A 16,943-nucleotide genomic window follows, 5' to 3' on the forward strand; every position below is an offset into this window, starting at 1 on the left:
GGTCTGATAGTCCTTCCATTTCAATATTATCGCTTGCACAGTGCTCCTTGGGATGTTTAAAGCTTGGGAAATCTTTTTGTATCCAAATCCGGCTTTAAACTTCTTCACAACAGTATCTCGGACCTGCCTGGTGTGTTCCTTGTTCTTCATGATGCTCTCTGCGCTTTTAACGGACCTCTGAGACTATCACAGTGCAGGTGCATTTATACAGAGACTTGATTACACACAGGTGGATTGTATTTATCATCATTAGTCATTTAGGTCAACATTGAATCATTCAGAGATCCTCACTGAACTTCTGGAGAGAGTTTGCTGCACTGAAAGTAAAGGGGCTGAATAATTTTGCACGCCCAATTTTTCAGTTTTTGATTTGTTAAAAAAGTTTGAAATATCCAATAAATGTCGTTCCACTTCATGATTATGTCCCACTTGTCGTTGATTCTTCACAAAAAAATACAGTTTTATATCTTTATGTTTGAAGCCTGAAATATGGCAAAAGGTCGCAAAGTTCAAGGGGGCCGAATACTTTCGCAAGGCACTGTATATTGCCTAGAAAGTTCTAAATACTAATCACCCACATTTCTGTGTGAAAATCTTCCCACTCCTAGAAGGTATCCTATAAAATAGCTCAAGCGAAAGCAGAGTTGGAGAGACTTGCACTATCTTCAATCTAACATATTGGCTGATCTAGCCCAGTAATACAGATAGCCTAATATCGGGGCCATGTGAGAATCTCCTGGTAATTTAAACTATTTGAAGGGATTTTTGCTCATTTGATATTGCCTATAGGGCTCAAAATTGCTGCGACCATGGCTGGCAAGTGAGCTGCGTCACATACACCTAAAATAACATTGCGGGACTGCAGTTGGGTTTGGGACCAGTTCTTGTGGGAGTCGGACAGAAAGCCGGTGGGGTGAGGTATGAAAAGCTGCGGATGCTGGCACAGACCTCTACTGTGCATCGAGACAGTGAAGCCTGTAATGTTAGAGCTGTGTATTACTGTGTCAGTGTGAAAAGTAGGGAATTAGCAAGGGAAACGGACAGCTCAATAACGTTACATTGCCATACATGACTAATAAAACCTCTCAAAACAAAGGCTACATACATTTCCATACCGACAAAAGCTGTTAGCAATATGAGGCAGCTATTATTACTGTCTGTCTGACAGATGGGTCAGCTCTAGCCTCTGCCTGAATGTGGTAGCTACTAGCTAGTGCAGCTAATTCACCTCGGTCGAGAGGGGATTAAACATTCGCTAACGTTACATGTCAGTTACAATACTAGCTCAGCACTGCGAATAAACAAAGTTAAACAGCAGTTACCTTGTCAACTAAAGAGTAACCAGTTTCTGCTGTGCTTGCTTTTGGAACTCTGAAAGAGTGCAAATCATACGGTGCATTCGGAAAGTATTCAGACCCCTTCGACTTTTTTCTCATTTTGTTACGTTACCGCCTTACTCCAAAATGTAATGAATAAAAAATATTCCTCATCAATCTACACATAATACCTCATAATGACAAAGTGAAAACAGGTTTTTAGAAATTTGTATTAAAAGAATATATTATTAGCGTAAATATTCAGACAAATTTTCCATTGATCATCCTTGAGCTGTTTCGACAACTTGATTGGAGTCCATCTGTGGTAAATTAAATTGATTGGATTTAAGGGAGTTTCCCCAGCATCCTGACAATTGAAGGTCCCCAAGAACACAGTTGCCAACATCATTCTTAAATGGAAGAAGTTTGGAACCACCAAGACTCTTCCTAGTTCTGTCCCCACCGGCCAAACTGAGCAATCGTGGGAGTAGGGCCTTGGTCAGTTAAGCCTGATACAGAGGCTATTTCTTTTGGGCTATTGCCTGTGTATATTTGGTAAATCTACTTGTATATTTTGCATGATATGGGTCTTTCACCATTGGATCACCAAGACCTGTCAATAACTCAACACTTTGAGTACGTCAACCTGCCTTTCCTTCTGCTGACTTCGTGCCCTTACCACTGCTACAAGGTCCATGTTTTTACAATTACATAGGTTAATAAAAATACTGCATGTTGGTGGCAGCATCATGCTGTGGGAATGTTCTTCAGGGACTGGGAGACTAGTCAGGATCGAGGGAAAGATGAACGGAGCAACGTGCAGAGATCCTCGGATTAAAAACCTGCTCCAGATCACTCAGGTCCTCAGACTGGGGCAAAGGTTCACATTCCATTCCAACAGGACAACGACCCTAAGCACACAGCCAAGACTATGCAGGAGTGGCTTCGGGACAAGTCTCTGAATGTCTTTGAGTGGCCCAGCTAGATCCAGGACTTGAACCTGATCGAACATCTCTGGAGAGACCTGAAAATAGCCGTGTTGCGACGCTCCCATCCAACCTGACAGAGCTTGAGAGGATCTGCAGAGAAGAATGTGAGAAACGCCCCAAATACAGGTGTGCCAAACTTGTAGCATCATACCCCAAAATACTTGATTGTAGTAGCTGCCAATGGTGCTTCAACAAAGTACTGTGAGTAAAGGGTTTGAATACTTGTGTAAATGTGAAATTTCTGTTTTTCTTTTTAATACATTAGCAAACATTTCTAAACGTGTTTTCACTTAGTCATTATGGGGTATTATGTGTAGATTGATGAGGAAGATGGTGAGATTTGCGCACTGTAAACTGTTTTAACCTGCTTCGTCACAGTTGCAGCAGACTGTATTTTTCAGTGATAATACATTTCTGGCGGCCTTCCATTACACACAGGTGTTCAGAGCATACAATATACTGTAGCTAATTAGCACAGGTGGTCCCTCTGTCTTCCGTAAACACGTGCTGTAAAATGGAGATATGGCCATGTGGGAACACTAACCGTATAAAGGTGTGTATCAATTTAACCTTTTTCTTTTTCGATAATGATATCTCACTGATATGAAAAATAAGGTCCTTGTGCTTCCAAAACCTTACCTCACGCGATGTGTGTTGATGTCCCCCGTACAGAAGATGCCTTCCTTTAATCCCCCGTACAGAAGATGCCTTCCTGTGTAATGTAATGGGCTAGGAACCACTGTATGAGTTGTTGAAAGGGAAGTTTCCCCTTTTATTTGTCTAAAAGAGGACAACAATTACTTATGCGTCTACCAATGTATGGTAAATCATATCACTTTTCAGTCAATGTATTGGAGCTCGTGAACCACATTTCAGAAGCATGCGTGTATTGTCTAGAATATATATTTGGCTTAATACATTGTTAAACCACTATTTTAAATATTTTTGTAGATTTTTTTACTGCATTTCATTTTACAAATTTCTGATGGGTGTTAGACATTAGGACTAGAATGAAGCATATTTTCATAGGGTAAGGGTACATCAATGTAATCAGTCCTGATCTCACAGATTTAGCTCTATTGTGACCCCTGAGGCCCTTGTAGCATTATCAGCTTAATCGAAGTTAAATAATAATCAGTCTGTAACTACTGTATGGAGAAATTCCACGGTAACAGAAACTCCGATTTTCTGCTCCGATGCAAAGTTTGGTAACAGAATAAAGACACACATGGCACAAACCGTCATTCTGTTTCCAAACTTTGCATCTGCATTGTTCAAGTAAATGTGTTTTTGTCAAATGTTCCGTGTAAATTGTTCAAAGTAGTCCTTGTGCATAGAGTCGTATGGTTTGTTAAATGGACCCAGGACTGAGTTTGGGAAACCCTGCTCAAAACAGTTAGACATTTCACTTGAAAACAAAAAACAATGATTACAAAGTTTAGTCCAGGACTAGGCTTAATCTGTGTCCTAGAAAGCAGCCCTTATAGCACAGGTGGTAGATGGGGCATGTTCCCTATAACTGCAGGATTGCTGGCTCAAGCCCTGCTCTGGCTGTTCCTCTTTAATCTCTACAATGGTACTCTGCGGGGAAGTAACACTAACTTGCAGTATCTTCATTAGCCTAACCGACTCGCATTGCACAGCAGAAAGCCTTTAGCAACTGCTGAGATTTAAAGGTCAGTGGCCTGTGTCTGTTCAAATCAGAGAGATAGATGGAGCAAAGCTGTCATCAAGCCAAAGGGTGGCTACTTTGAAGAATATCAAAGAGATTTTGATTTGTTTAACACTTTTTTTTGGTCACTACATGATTCCATATGTGTTATTGCATAGTTTGGATGTCTTCACTATTATTCTACAATGTAGAACATAGTAAAAATAATGAAAAACCCTGGAAAGATTAGGTGTGTCCAAACCTTTACCTGGTTATGTATAAAAAAAAATAATGTTGCCTATAATGTAATTGCAGCAAGTAGGAGAGGGCAACATAAAGTACTGTTTAAATGATCTTGACTACCAGAGAGAAAAGAAACAAGAGCACAATTTCTCCCAAACACAGAAGTCTTTGTTATTCATTTTGGGGCTGATCTTTTTGTGTTAACTGTGAACTAATTTTAGTCTCTCTTGTCATTCAGAGGCTAAGCACTGGGCAGGGGAGCCTTGCGTCTCACAAGTGCTTACATAATATCCCTTGATTGAGTTGATTAGTAGAGTTTAGTGAATGGAAGTGAAACTGAGGTGGAATACAGTGCCTTGCAAAAATATTCATCCTCCTTGGCGTTTTTCCTATTTTGTTGCATTGATTTTTATTTGGACTTCATGTACTGGACATACACAAAATATTCCAAATTGGTGAAGTGAAATTTGAAAAATAACCATGTTTAAAAAAAACAATTGACAAAATAAAAAACTGAAAAGGGGTATATGCATATGTATTCACTCCCTTTGCTATGAAGCCCCTAAATAAGATATTGTGCAACCAATTACCTTTAGAAGTCACATAATTAGTTAGATTGCACACAGGTGGACTTTATTTAGGTTTCACATGATCTGTCACATGATCTCAGTGTGTGTGTGTGTGTGTGTGTGTGTGTGTGTATGTATATACACTGCTCAAAAAAATAAAGGGAACACTTAAACAACACAATGTAACTCCAAGTCAATCACACTTCTGTGAAATCAAACTGTCCACTTAGGAAGCAACACTGATTGACAATACATTTCACATGCTGTTGTGCAAATGGAATAGACAACAGGTGGAAATTATAGGCAATTAGCAAGACAACCCAACAACATAATGTATTCCATATTAGGCATCCAGACCTTATGAAAGTTGCCCAGTATATATTTAATCTTGTAATAAATCAAAGCTAGTGATACATAACTTGACATTGTGGGAGGATAACCAACCTTCCAATTCATGGAAATGCATTTCTTAGCCGATATATTTGCTTGGTTGCACAGTTTCTTCAGATAAGTCTCCAGTATCAACATTTCCAAGCAAACAAAAACAGGGAGAATCTATAGACATGCAGAGATAAAAGAACATACTGTTTGCCAGAATTCCGCCAGCCTTCACAAGACCATAACATATGCAAATTGGTCCGCTTTTGTGTTTTACACCTCAGCAGAGGAATGACATTTCTGAGTCCATGTAATTCAGTTTCACTGGCATATAGGACTTTCTATGGATGGCCTTAAACTGCAGTAATTTATGTCTGAGATTACATGAACATGACTGGGCATTCAAACAGTTTATACCAGGTCTTCCTCAAATTTGTTTTTACATGTTTTGTGTCATCAGGAAAAGCCTTGATACAGTTTGGAAATCAACTTTGGGGGTTTGCCTTAAAATAGGTTCTGGCTTATCTAATGTTTTCTTCACAGAGAGAATAAAGTGTTGTATCTGCAAAAATTCACCTCAGCTCCGTCAGACTGGTCTTCTCTGGCTGCCTGACCCTGCTGAAACCGTCATATGATCCTCCTAAGATGAAGCATGACAAATGATTACCTTGGTGTACATTTATACATCATATTATCCAATAATATAATCAGTTGTTCAATAATTGAACTTACGATTATTCCCAGATCCCAGACTGTAGCTTTAAGTTTAAACTGCTTTCCTCTAGCTACCCATCAATTCAAGATGGAACTTTGTGTCATTCACTGATATTTTTAATATACAGCTAAATTCACCTGACCTCCGTCGACTGGTCTTCCCCTGGCTGTCTTATCCTGCTGGGACCCCTGTCATCATCTGATCCTGCTAATACATGATGAGCATAGTGTTGTGTACTGACTGCACTAGAGGGCTGCGGGTCCCAACAGAGATCATTGCAGCGCAGTCTGCATTTTTGCTGGGCATGAGAGCTCAAGTGTTCCTAGTATGTGTTCTCTCATTGAAATAGAGTAGGCTGCCTACATAGGCGGAGAATCACGTGGCAGTTAACTTCAATATGATTACACTGTAGTTTACTACACTGTCTGTAAATAAATGTTGACAATGGAAAAAAAGTGGAGGGCACTCAACCAACGTGAGTCGAAGTGCAATCAAAAAATGTAATCATCATTGAAAAGGAAAAGGCAACATGAGCACATAAACTCAGCAAAAAAGAACAGTTTCCTCACTGTAAACTGCATTTATTTTCAGCAAACTTAACACGATTCAAAAACTCCTAATGGACTGAACCAGATTTGCCAGTTCTTGCTGTGAGATGTTACCCCACTCTTCCACCAAGGCATCTGCAAGTTCCTGGACATTTCTGGGGGTAATGGCCCTAACCCTCACCCTCCAATCCAACAGGTACCAGGCGTACTTCAATGGGATTGAGATCCGGGCTCTTCGCTGGCCATGGCAGAACACTGACATTCCTGTCTTGCAGGAAATCATGCACAGAATGAGCAGTATGGCTGTTGGCATTGTCATGCTGGAGGGTCATGTCAGGATGAGCCTGCAGGAAGGGTACCACATGAGGGAGGAGGATGTCTTCCCTGTAATGCACAGCGTTGAGATTGCCTGCAATGACAACAAGCTCAGTCCGATGATGCTGTGACACACCGACCCAGACCATGATGGACCCTCCACCTCCAAATTGATCCCGCTCCAGAGTACAGGCCTCAGTGTAACGTCGACGATAAACGCATATCAGACCATCACCCCTGGTGAGACAAAACAGTGACTCGTCAGTGAAGAGCACTTTTTGCCAGTCCTGTCTGGTCCAGCGATGGTGGGTTTGTGCCCATAGGCGACATTGTTGCCAGTGACGTCTGGTGAGGACCTGCCTTACAACAAGCCTACAAGTCCTCAGTCCTGCCTCTCTCAGCCTATTGCAGACAGTCTGAGCACTGATGGAGGGATTGTGCATTCCTGGTGTAACTCGGGCAGTTGTTGTTATGTTCGGATGTACCGATCCTGTGCAGGTGTTGTTACACGTGGTCTGCCACTGCGAGGACGATCAGCTGTCCGTCCTGTCTCCCTGTAGAGCTGTCTTAGGCGTCTCACGGTACGGACATTGCAATTTATTGCCCTAGCCATATCCTCAGTCATTATGCCTCCTTGCAGCGTGTCTAAGGCACGTTTACGCAGATGAGCAGGGACCCTGGGCATCTTTCTTGATGTTTTTCAGAGTCAGTAGAAAGACCTCTTTAGTGTCCTAAGTTTTCATAACTGTGACTTTAATTGCCTCCCGTCTGTAAGCTGTTAGTGTCTTAATGACCGTTCCACAGGTGCATATTCATTAATTATTAATGGTTCATTGAACAAGTATGGGAAACAGTGTTTAAACCCTTTACAATGAAGATCTGTGAAGTTATTTTAATTTTTACAAATTATCTTCGAAAGACAGGGTCCAGAAAAAGGGATGTTTCTTTTTTTGTTGATTTTACAATAGGTTAGACTACTATGGTGAGCAAGCAACACACTTTTTCATTTTGAATAAATATTGATTGCCCATTGATTTGTCTCTGCCTGCAAATTGTCCTCCTAAAAGATAGGCTATATCCTATAGGGCTATGCTAAATAAGGCAAGTGTCGCTGTCGTTATTCTTGCTGCTTCCAGTTCAGTAGCTACCTGCGAGATCAGGTGTGTGTGGTCTCAATTAAATAGAGTAGGATGTAGCCTATGCATGAGCAGAGAAGCACAGCGCAGTTCTCTTTCCAAGGAAATGTACTTCCTAAATAGGCCTATAATTAGACCATAGCTTACTACATTGCCTAGAAATAGGCCTAAATATTGATCACCCATATTTCTCTGTCTAAAAACCTTACATCTCCTAAAATGTAGGCTGTAAAAATAGCTCAAGAGAAAGTGCAACTTTCCAGCATTGCTCTCTTCAAACTACATATAGCATATTGGCTGATATTGCCCAGTAATACAATATAAGGGCTATGTAAGAATCTCTGGTATTTTAATTTCTTAAGTTGATTTTGCGCATTTGATATTACTTATAAGGCGTAACATTGCTGGGACCATGGCCGGCAAGAGTGCTGAGTCACATATGCCTAAAATAACATTGCGGGACTGCGGTTGGGTTTGGGACCAGTTCTTGCGTAGTGTGTGGGTGTCAGACAGAAGGCCAGCAGGTGAGGGCGGGAGCGGGATAAAGAAATTGGTCCAGCGCAGACCTCTACTGTGCATCATGACAGTGAAATCTGTAACATTACAGCAGTTTATTACTGTGTCCGTGTGAAAAGTAGGTAATTAGCTAGGGAAACTGACAGATCAATAACGTTACATTGCCATTCTGACTAATTAAACTCACATTGCACTGAAAAAACGTCAGAATATCAATCTTCAATTGTTGGCCGATGGTTTCATCATTTGATTCAGGTCTACTGTAATATAGGCAAAAAGAATAGCTAACGTTAGCCAAGTTACATCAACTGGCGAAAGCTAGCCAAGTTCATTTACTTCTGAAAATGGAAAAACAAAGGCTACAAAACATTTCTGTTCCAACAACAGCTGTTAGTAATAATCACATTCCAGTGGCTCAGAAGTTTACATACACTCAATTAGTATTTGGTAGCAGCATTGCCTTTAAATTGTTTAACTTGGGTCAAACATTTCTGGTGGCCTTCCACAAGTTTCCCACAATAAGTTGGGTGAATTTTGGCCCATTCCTCCTGACAGAGCTGGTGTAACTGAGTTAGGTTGGTAGGCCTCCTTGCTCGCACACGTTTTTTCAGTTCTGCCCACACATTTTCTATAGGATTGAGGTCAGGGCTTTGTGATGGCCACTCCAATACTTTGACTTTGTTGTCCTTAAGCCATTTTGCCACAACTTAGGAAGTATGCTTGGGGTCATTGTCCATTTGGAAGACCCATTTGCGACCAAGCTTTAACTTCCTGACTGATGTCTTGAGATGTTGCTTCAATATATCCACATAGTTTTCCTTTCCTCATGATGTCATCTATTTTGTGAAATGCACCAGCCCTCCTGCACCAAAGCACCCCCACAACCCCCATGCTTCACGGTTGGGATGGTGTTCTTCAGCTTGCATACACCCCCCTTTTTCCTCCAAACATAACAATGGTCATTATAGCCAAACAGTTATATTTATGTTTCATCAGACCAGAGGACATTTCTCCAAAAAGTATGATCTTTGTCCCCATGTGCAGTTGCAAACTGTTGTCTGGGTTTTTTAATGGCAGTTTTGGAGCAGTGGCTTCTTCCTTGTTGAGCGGCCTTTCAGGTTTTGTCGATATAGGACTCGTTTTACTGTGGATATAGATACTTTTGTACCCGTTTCCTCCAGCATCTTCACAAGGTCCTTTCCTGTTGTTCTGGGATTGATTTGCACTTTTCGCACCAAAGTACGTTCATCTCTAGGAAACAGAACGCGTCTCCTTCCTGAGCAGTATGACGACTGCGTACTATACTTGCGTACTATTGTTTGTACAGATGAACATGGTACCTTCAGGCATTTGGAAATGACTTCCAAGGATGATCCAGACTTGTGGAGATCTACAATTATTTTTCTGAGGTCATGGCTGATTTATTTTGATTTTCCCATTATGTCAAGCAAAGAGGTAGGTCTTGAAATACATCCACAGATACACCTCCAATTGTCTCAAATTATGTCAATTAGCCTATCAAAAGCGTCTGAAGCCATGACATAATTTTCTGGAATTTTTCAAGCTATTTTAAAGCTATTTTAAAGGCACAGTCAACTAAGTTGCAAACTTCTGACCCACTGGAATTGTGATACAGTGAATTATTAGTGAAATAATCTGTCTGTAAACAACTGTTGGAAAAATTACTTGCGTCATGCATAAAGTAGATGCCCTAACCGACTTGCAAAAACTATAGTTTGTTAACAAGAAATGTGTGGAGTGGTTGAAAAACAAGTTTTAACTTCTTAGTGATCCCTTCCCGCTCGAATCCCGGTAACGGGATTGATTTGACAACATCCAGTGAAATTGCAGGGCGCGAAATTCAAAAACAGAAATACTCATAATAAAAATTCAGAAAACATACATGTGTAATACATCAAAATAAAGTTGAACTTCTTGTTAATCCAGCCCCAGTGTCAGATTTCAAAATGGCTTTACGGTGAAAGCAGACCATGCGACTATCTGAGGACAGCACCCCGCATACACATGAAAATCATATTTCGACCAGCCAGGCGTGACACAAAAGTCAGAAATACGATTTAATTCATGCCTTACCTTTGAAGATCTTTTTCTTTTGGCACTCCAAAATGTCCCAGAAACATCACAAATGGTCCTTTTCTTTGATAAATTCCTTCTTTATATCTCCAAAATGTCCATTTATTTGGCGCCTTTGATTCAGAAAATACACCGGTTCCAACTCGCCCAACATGACTACAAAGTATATAATAAGTTAACTGTAAACTTGGTCCAAACATTTCAAACAACATTCCTAATCCAAATGTAGGTATCCTAAAACGTAAATAATCAATCAAATTTAAGACGGGATTAACTGTGTTCAATACCGGACGAAAACAAAGTGAAGCGCATTCCAGGTCGCGCGCACCAAAAGACTAGAGTCCACCTGGATTGACACATGGAAAGAACAAGGTTACTTCTTCATTTCTCAAAAGAAAAACATCAACCAATTTCTAAAGACTGTTGACATCTAGTGGAAGCCATAGTAACTGCAAGCAGATTCCTATTAAAAAGGGCTTACCATAGAAACCTAATGGAAAACAGATTGACCTAAAAAAATAAAAAAAAATCCCAGGGCGGATTGTGCTCGGGATTTCGCCTGCCAAATCAGTTCTGTTATACTCACAGATATTATTCAAACAGTTTTACAAACTTCAGAGTGTCTTCCATCTAGATCTACTGTACTAATAATATGCATATCCTAGCTTCTGGGCCTGAGTAGCAGGCAGTTTACTTTGGGCACGCTTTTCATCCAGACGTGAAAGTACTGCCCCCTATCCCTAAGAAGTTTTAATGACTCCAACCTAAGTGTATGTAAACTTCCGACTTCAACTGTACATCAGTCAACTAAAGAGTACCCAGTTTCTGCTCTGCTTCCTTTTAAGGTGAAAGAGCGCAACATACACATTGAACTATGCTCAACTCCCCCGTGCTGGTCCAGCCAGCCTTCCAGAAGCTTTGCCTTCACAAAGCATGTCAGCCCGCTCTGTGGTGTCCACGCGGTCTTAAATCCAAATTGTCTGAACCCCCCATCCCCAGTGAAAGTTGTGCCCCTGCAATTAGCAGTTTCTCGAATTCCAACCCCACAAACAATATCCTTCGCTGTCAGACTAGCTTAGCCTCCCTGGTGTGACAGAGCAAATAACAATGGAAGTGCCAGATAGTTTGATTTGTTCAGATAAGTGTCTGTGTGCGTTTCCACTCGGCTAAAGTGCCAAATTAAGGCATTATAAAGTTGCTTTCGTCTTCTTTTGTTTCCGACCCAGTTGAGTGAGCAAGCCGGCAGACGGCCAGAGCTCCCCCAGAGCTCAGCTTCCTGGCGACCTACCCTCATCAGAGCTATTGTATTAGAGCTCTCAAGCATAAAAGGTGAACATTATGCTGTGGGAATGTTTTTCAGCGGCAGGAACTGGGAGACTAGTCAGGATCAAGGGAAAGATGAACAGAGCAAAGCACAGAGAGTTCCTTGATGAAACCTGCCCCCCAAGGGCTCAGGACCTTACACTGGGGCGAATTTTCACCTTCCAACAGGACAACGACCCTAAGCACAAAGCAAAGACAACACAAGAGTGGCTTCGGGACAAGTCTCTGAATGTCCTTGAGTGGCCCACCTAGAGCCCAGACTTGAACCCGGTCGAACATCTCTGGAGATACCTGGAAATAGCTGTGCAGTGACGTTCCCAATCCAAGCTGACAGAGCTTGAGAGGATTTGCAGAGAAGAATGGGAGAAACTCCCCAAATACAGGTGTGCCAAGCTTGTATCGTCATACCCAAGAAGACTTTAGGCTGTAATCGCTGCCAAAGCTGCTTCAACAAAGTGCTGAGTAAAGGGTCTGAATACTTATTTAAATGTGATTTCAGATTTTTATACATTTGCAAAATAAATTGTGCTTTGTCATTATGAGGTATTGTGTGTCGATTGATGAGGGGGAAAAATGATTTAATAAATTTTAGAATAAGACTAAATTAACAAAATGTGGAAAAGGGGTCTGAATACTTTGTGTATGTAGCATATAGTATTTTACAGTAGAAACAACAACACGATATACAGAAAACAAGGCACTTACTTTGATAGGAACGCAAACATGTGCAAAGTTATAATTTGTAAGGAAAACAACAATGAAGGCAATGTGGGCGCTAGCCAGAAAATGTGCCAGGGGGAAAAAGTTTGTGCAAGGCCTGTTCTGACTGGAGATGTGTAGTGTCTTCATATTTGATCTGGAGAAACACTGGGGAATTGCTTGGGCTCTCGTGAAACATAAATTGTCAGGAACAGTGAAATGTTCCTGGTTTGAGAGAAGCTTTTCCAGGAGAGAAATCACTTTGTTCAATGTTACGGGCTGGGGAGGGATTGGAGCGCCCCTGCTAGGCTAGCAGCAACTTGTTTTCTTATTTCACTGCCCAGTTGTTTGTCTAACTCTGCTAGGGATTGCAATTGGGTTTGGTTTTCATTTTCACCCCCTATTGGCTTCTGATTCAGGAAGTTGGCAGTTCCGTTGTTACACTTTCGTTTTGTACTACATTGTCTTATAACAACAGGTAAATAGGTATTGTTCAGTGCAATCATAATGCATACAATATTGGTTGAATCAAGTGAGACATTTCAGAAGATTTGATTAGCAAACAGCTAAATAAATTCATACTTACTGCATCTTTAAAAGTGGTCCTTTCTATTGAACCATTTCTAGCTGAATGGGGAATAATCAATGAGACTCACCAGGTTGGCTGTCATAGAGGACTTCATTTGCATCTAGGTTCTGAGGAGAGAGAGAGAGAGAGATAGGGAAAGACTTATTAAGAGGCCTATTGGCACGGTTGACTTTTCAATTGAATGTAACAAAACAAACCAGCACTCGGCTCAATTAAGACACAGTCAGAGAGCAATTCCTGCACCGTGGCTGTCAACCTGTAGCTGCCTGCAACAGACCATGGAAGAATGAGGAAATCAATCACAGCTTTGAAGAGTCTTTTCACCTCCCATCTTTCAGAAGAAGACATGTTTCAGTCTTTGGGGAGGAAGGAAGACTGTATAGCCTACAGTTCTGGTAAGTCTCAGGAATTCTGCAGCAAAAGCAGAGCGGTAACAGATAATGAGGAGAGAGAGTAAGAAATGTTTTGATTTATGACTACCTCTAGACTAACAATTACTCCCCTCCTGGGCTCGGCAGGTCCCTTTGGAGAGGAGCACAATTTAAACAAGTCGTAAATTCAAAGTGAGGCGGGTGTGGCGCCTCGTTTTGGCATCACCGGGGCAACCAGGGGAGGGGTGAGGACAGTCAACGGAGCCATCAGAGGAAAGCCATCTATTACCCTCTCTCGGGAGATGACCACTAAGAACTATTAGAACAACACCGACCAGAGATGTTCATTTAGCTCATAGAGAGAGAGAGATGTCCTAACCCTGGCTGAGCTGCTGCCTGACCCCTGTTACAACAGAACCTCCCTTTGACTCACCTGTCACTTGCTTCTCCCTATTCCCTTCATTCCCTATAATATTCATCAAACCTTAATATGAGTCTAACAAGTACTGTATATAGCAGAGGCATTTGAATAATAGGATGCTAAAATTGAAGACAAGCGGCAGGCAGCAAAAGAATGATAAATCTTCCATGATGCTTGTTCACTTGCATGTACTTTGTGTTGTCAGATTTGGGTGTGATCAGAGTGAGACACAGATTTATGCATCGGAAGACAAGATACATCCAGAGCTGATTTAATTCAGTGCCATTGGTGGATAAAAAGACATTGGCTTTAATTGGGCTCAGTAGCTTAAGTCTGTCAGGCCCATGGGTTTCTCAATCTTCATACTGCTTTCCTCTGAAGCTCGTTTCTAAGGAGAGACGCTAACATCCTTAGACTGCCTTATATGAGATGAATAGCCTATATATTACTTATATATTATATCATCCCATCCCATCCCCTGATTCTTAGAATATTTTCAACACAATGTTTCTAATAAAAAGTGATGCAGTAGGTCTCTCCTCAACTCTTAGCCAAGAGAGACTGGCATGCGTAACATTTAAAATCAGCCCTCTGATTACAATGCAAGAGGTGCCGCCCTGTTCTGGGCCAGCTGTCGCTTAACTAGGTCTTTCCTTGCAGCACTTGACCACACACTAATTAATTATTATTTATTCATTATTTTACCTTTATTAAACTAGGCAAGTCAGTTAAGAACAAATTCTTATTTTCAATGACGGTCTAGGAACAACTGCCTTGTTCAGGGGCAGAACGACAGATTTTTACCTTGTCAGCTCGGGGATTCGATCTTCGATCTTTTGGTTACAAGGCCAACGCTCTAACCACTAGGCTACCTGCTGCCCACTAATCAAGGTAAGACAAAATTAGAGCCTGTGGGACTTGATTTTTGGCGTGTGGTGAGCATCTCTTTATTATGGACAGACTCTTTACATCTATTGATTATATAAGTTTTGACCATGACAGTTTAAAAGCTAAGGTAACGCCAAGCAATTTAGTCTCCTCAACAAGGTCAACAGCCACACCATTCATTACCAGATTCAGCTTAGGTCTAGAACTTAGGGAATGATTTGTACCAAATACAATGCTCTTAGTTTTAAAGATGTTCAGGACCAGTTTATTACTGGCCATCCATTCCAAAACAGACTACAACACTTTGTTAAGGGTTTCAGTGACTTCATTAGCTGTGGTTAATGATGCTTATATGGTTGAATCATCAGCATACTCACATGCTTTGTTTAATGCCAGTGGCAAAAATAGAAAATAGAGGGCCTAGAGAGCTGCCCTGTGGTGCAACACACTTTACATGTTTGACATTAAAGAAGCATCCATTAAAGAAAACCCTTTGGGTTCTATTAGATAGATAGCTCTAAATCCACGATATGACAGGTTGAAAAGCCATAACACAATAATTATTTTTTTGGGACATGGTGAGTGCCCTTCTCTATAAGCTTTCTGAAAGTCTGTTGTTAATTTGATTACAGAGAAATAGCATAGTATTTGGTCAACAACAAATAATCCAACAGTTTGCTAAGAGCTGGCCGCAAGCTGATAGGTCTGCTGTTAGAATCGGTAAAGGACACTTGACCAATCTTGGGTAGCAGAATTACTTTGGCTTCCCTCCAGGCCTGCGGACAAAGACTTTCCTCTAGGCTCAGATTAAAAATAAAAGTCAGCTACCATTCCCAGTACCGTTCCTTCTGAAACAATTTTTCCACATCTCCCACACTAACTTAGAAAATTGGAACTTGCAATGTTGTTCTTTCATTATTAGTTTTAAATGCATGAATACGATGGAAGTAATCATTAAAATAATTGGCAACATCAAATGGTTTTGTGATGAATAAGCCATATGATTCGATGAAAGATGGAGTTGAATGAATTTCATTTAAAGTACTGGATATTGTCATGTACTGTCATGTTGTGTCTTGTCTCTGTCCTTTCCCTTCACCCTGTCTCCCTCTGCTGGTCGTTGTTAGGTTACCTTTTCTCCCCCTCTTTCCCCCAGCTGTGCCTTGTCTCCTCCTAACCACCTCGTCACCCCTTTTCCCACCTGTTCCCTTTTTCCCTCTGATTAGTCCCCTATATCTCTCTCTGTTTTTGTTCCTGTCTTTGTCGGATTCTTGTTTGTTGTGTTTCATGCCTGAACCAGACTGTCGTCATGTTTGCTGTAACCTTGTCTTGTCCTGTCGGAATCTGCCGGTCCGTCTGAGCCTACCTATGTTTGGTAATTAAAGAAGCTCTGTTTAAGTTAATTCGCTTTTGGGTCCTCATTCACGCACCGTAACAGAAGAATCCGACCAAGAATGGACCCAGCGACTTCGGATCCTCTCCACTCAGCCGTCGGGATCCAGGGAGCGATGCTAGGCAGACATGAGCAGGAAGTGTCTGCTGCTCGACATGCCGTTGAGACCCTGGCCACCCAAGTCTCCAACCTCACAGAACAGGTTCACCATCTCCGCCTCGATCCACCGGCCACTTCCAGGGCTTTCGAATCTCCGGAGCCCAGAATCAATAACCCGCCGTGTTACTCTGGGGAGCCCACTGAATGCCGCTCGTTCCTCACCCAGTGTGATATTGTGTTTTCTCTCCAGCCCAACACTTACTCCAGGAGCACTGCTCGTGTCACCTACGTCATATCTCTCCTTATTGGACGGGCTCGTGAGTGGGGCACGGCAATCTGGGAGGCAAGGGCTGAGTGTACTAACCAGTATCAGGACTTTAAGGAGGAGATGATACGGGTTTTTGATCGATCTGTTTTTGGGGAGGAGGCTTCCAGGGCCCTGTCTTCCCTATGTCAAGGCAATCGATCCATAACAGACTACTCTATTGAGTTTCGCACTCTTGCTGTCTCCAGTGGCTGGAACGAGCCGGCCTTGCTCGCTCGTCTTCTGGAGGGTCTCCGAGCAGAGGTAAAGGATGAGATTCTCTCCCGGGAGGTTCCTTCCAGCGTGGATTCCTTGATTGAACTCGCTATTCGCATTGAGCGACGGGTTGATCTTCGTCACCGAGCTCGTGGAAAGGAGCTCGCGCT

General features: G+C 41.8%; 1 protein-coding gene across 2 annotated transcripts in view; it reads right to left on the minus strand.

The window, feature by feature from the left end:
* Positions 1–16,943, minus strand: part of LOC110507325 (beta-1,3-glucosyltransferase) — a 180,508-nt gene that overhangs the window by 111,342 nt on the left and 52,223 nt on the right. For both annotated transcript variants that reach the window (XM_036965104.1, XM_021587245.2), the window contains exon 3: positions 13,149–13,188. In XM_036965104.1, coding sequence (XP_036820999.1) covers positions 13,149–13,188 — 40 coding nt within the window. The remainder of the gene's footprint in view (positions 1–13,148; positions 13,189–16,943) is intronic.

The sequence above is a fragment of the Oncorhynchus mykiss genome, chromosome 27 (genome assembly GCF_013265735.2).
Source record: "Oncorhynchus mykiss isolate Arlee chromosome 27, USDA_OmykA_1.1, whole genome shotgun sequence".
NCBI lineage: Eukaryota > Metazoa > Chordata > Actinopteri > Salmoniformes > Salmonidae > Oncorhynchus > Oncorhynchus mykiss.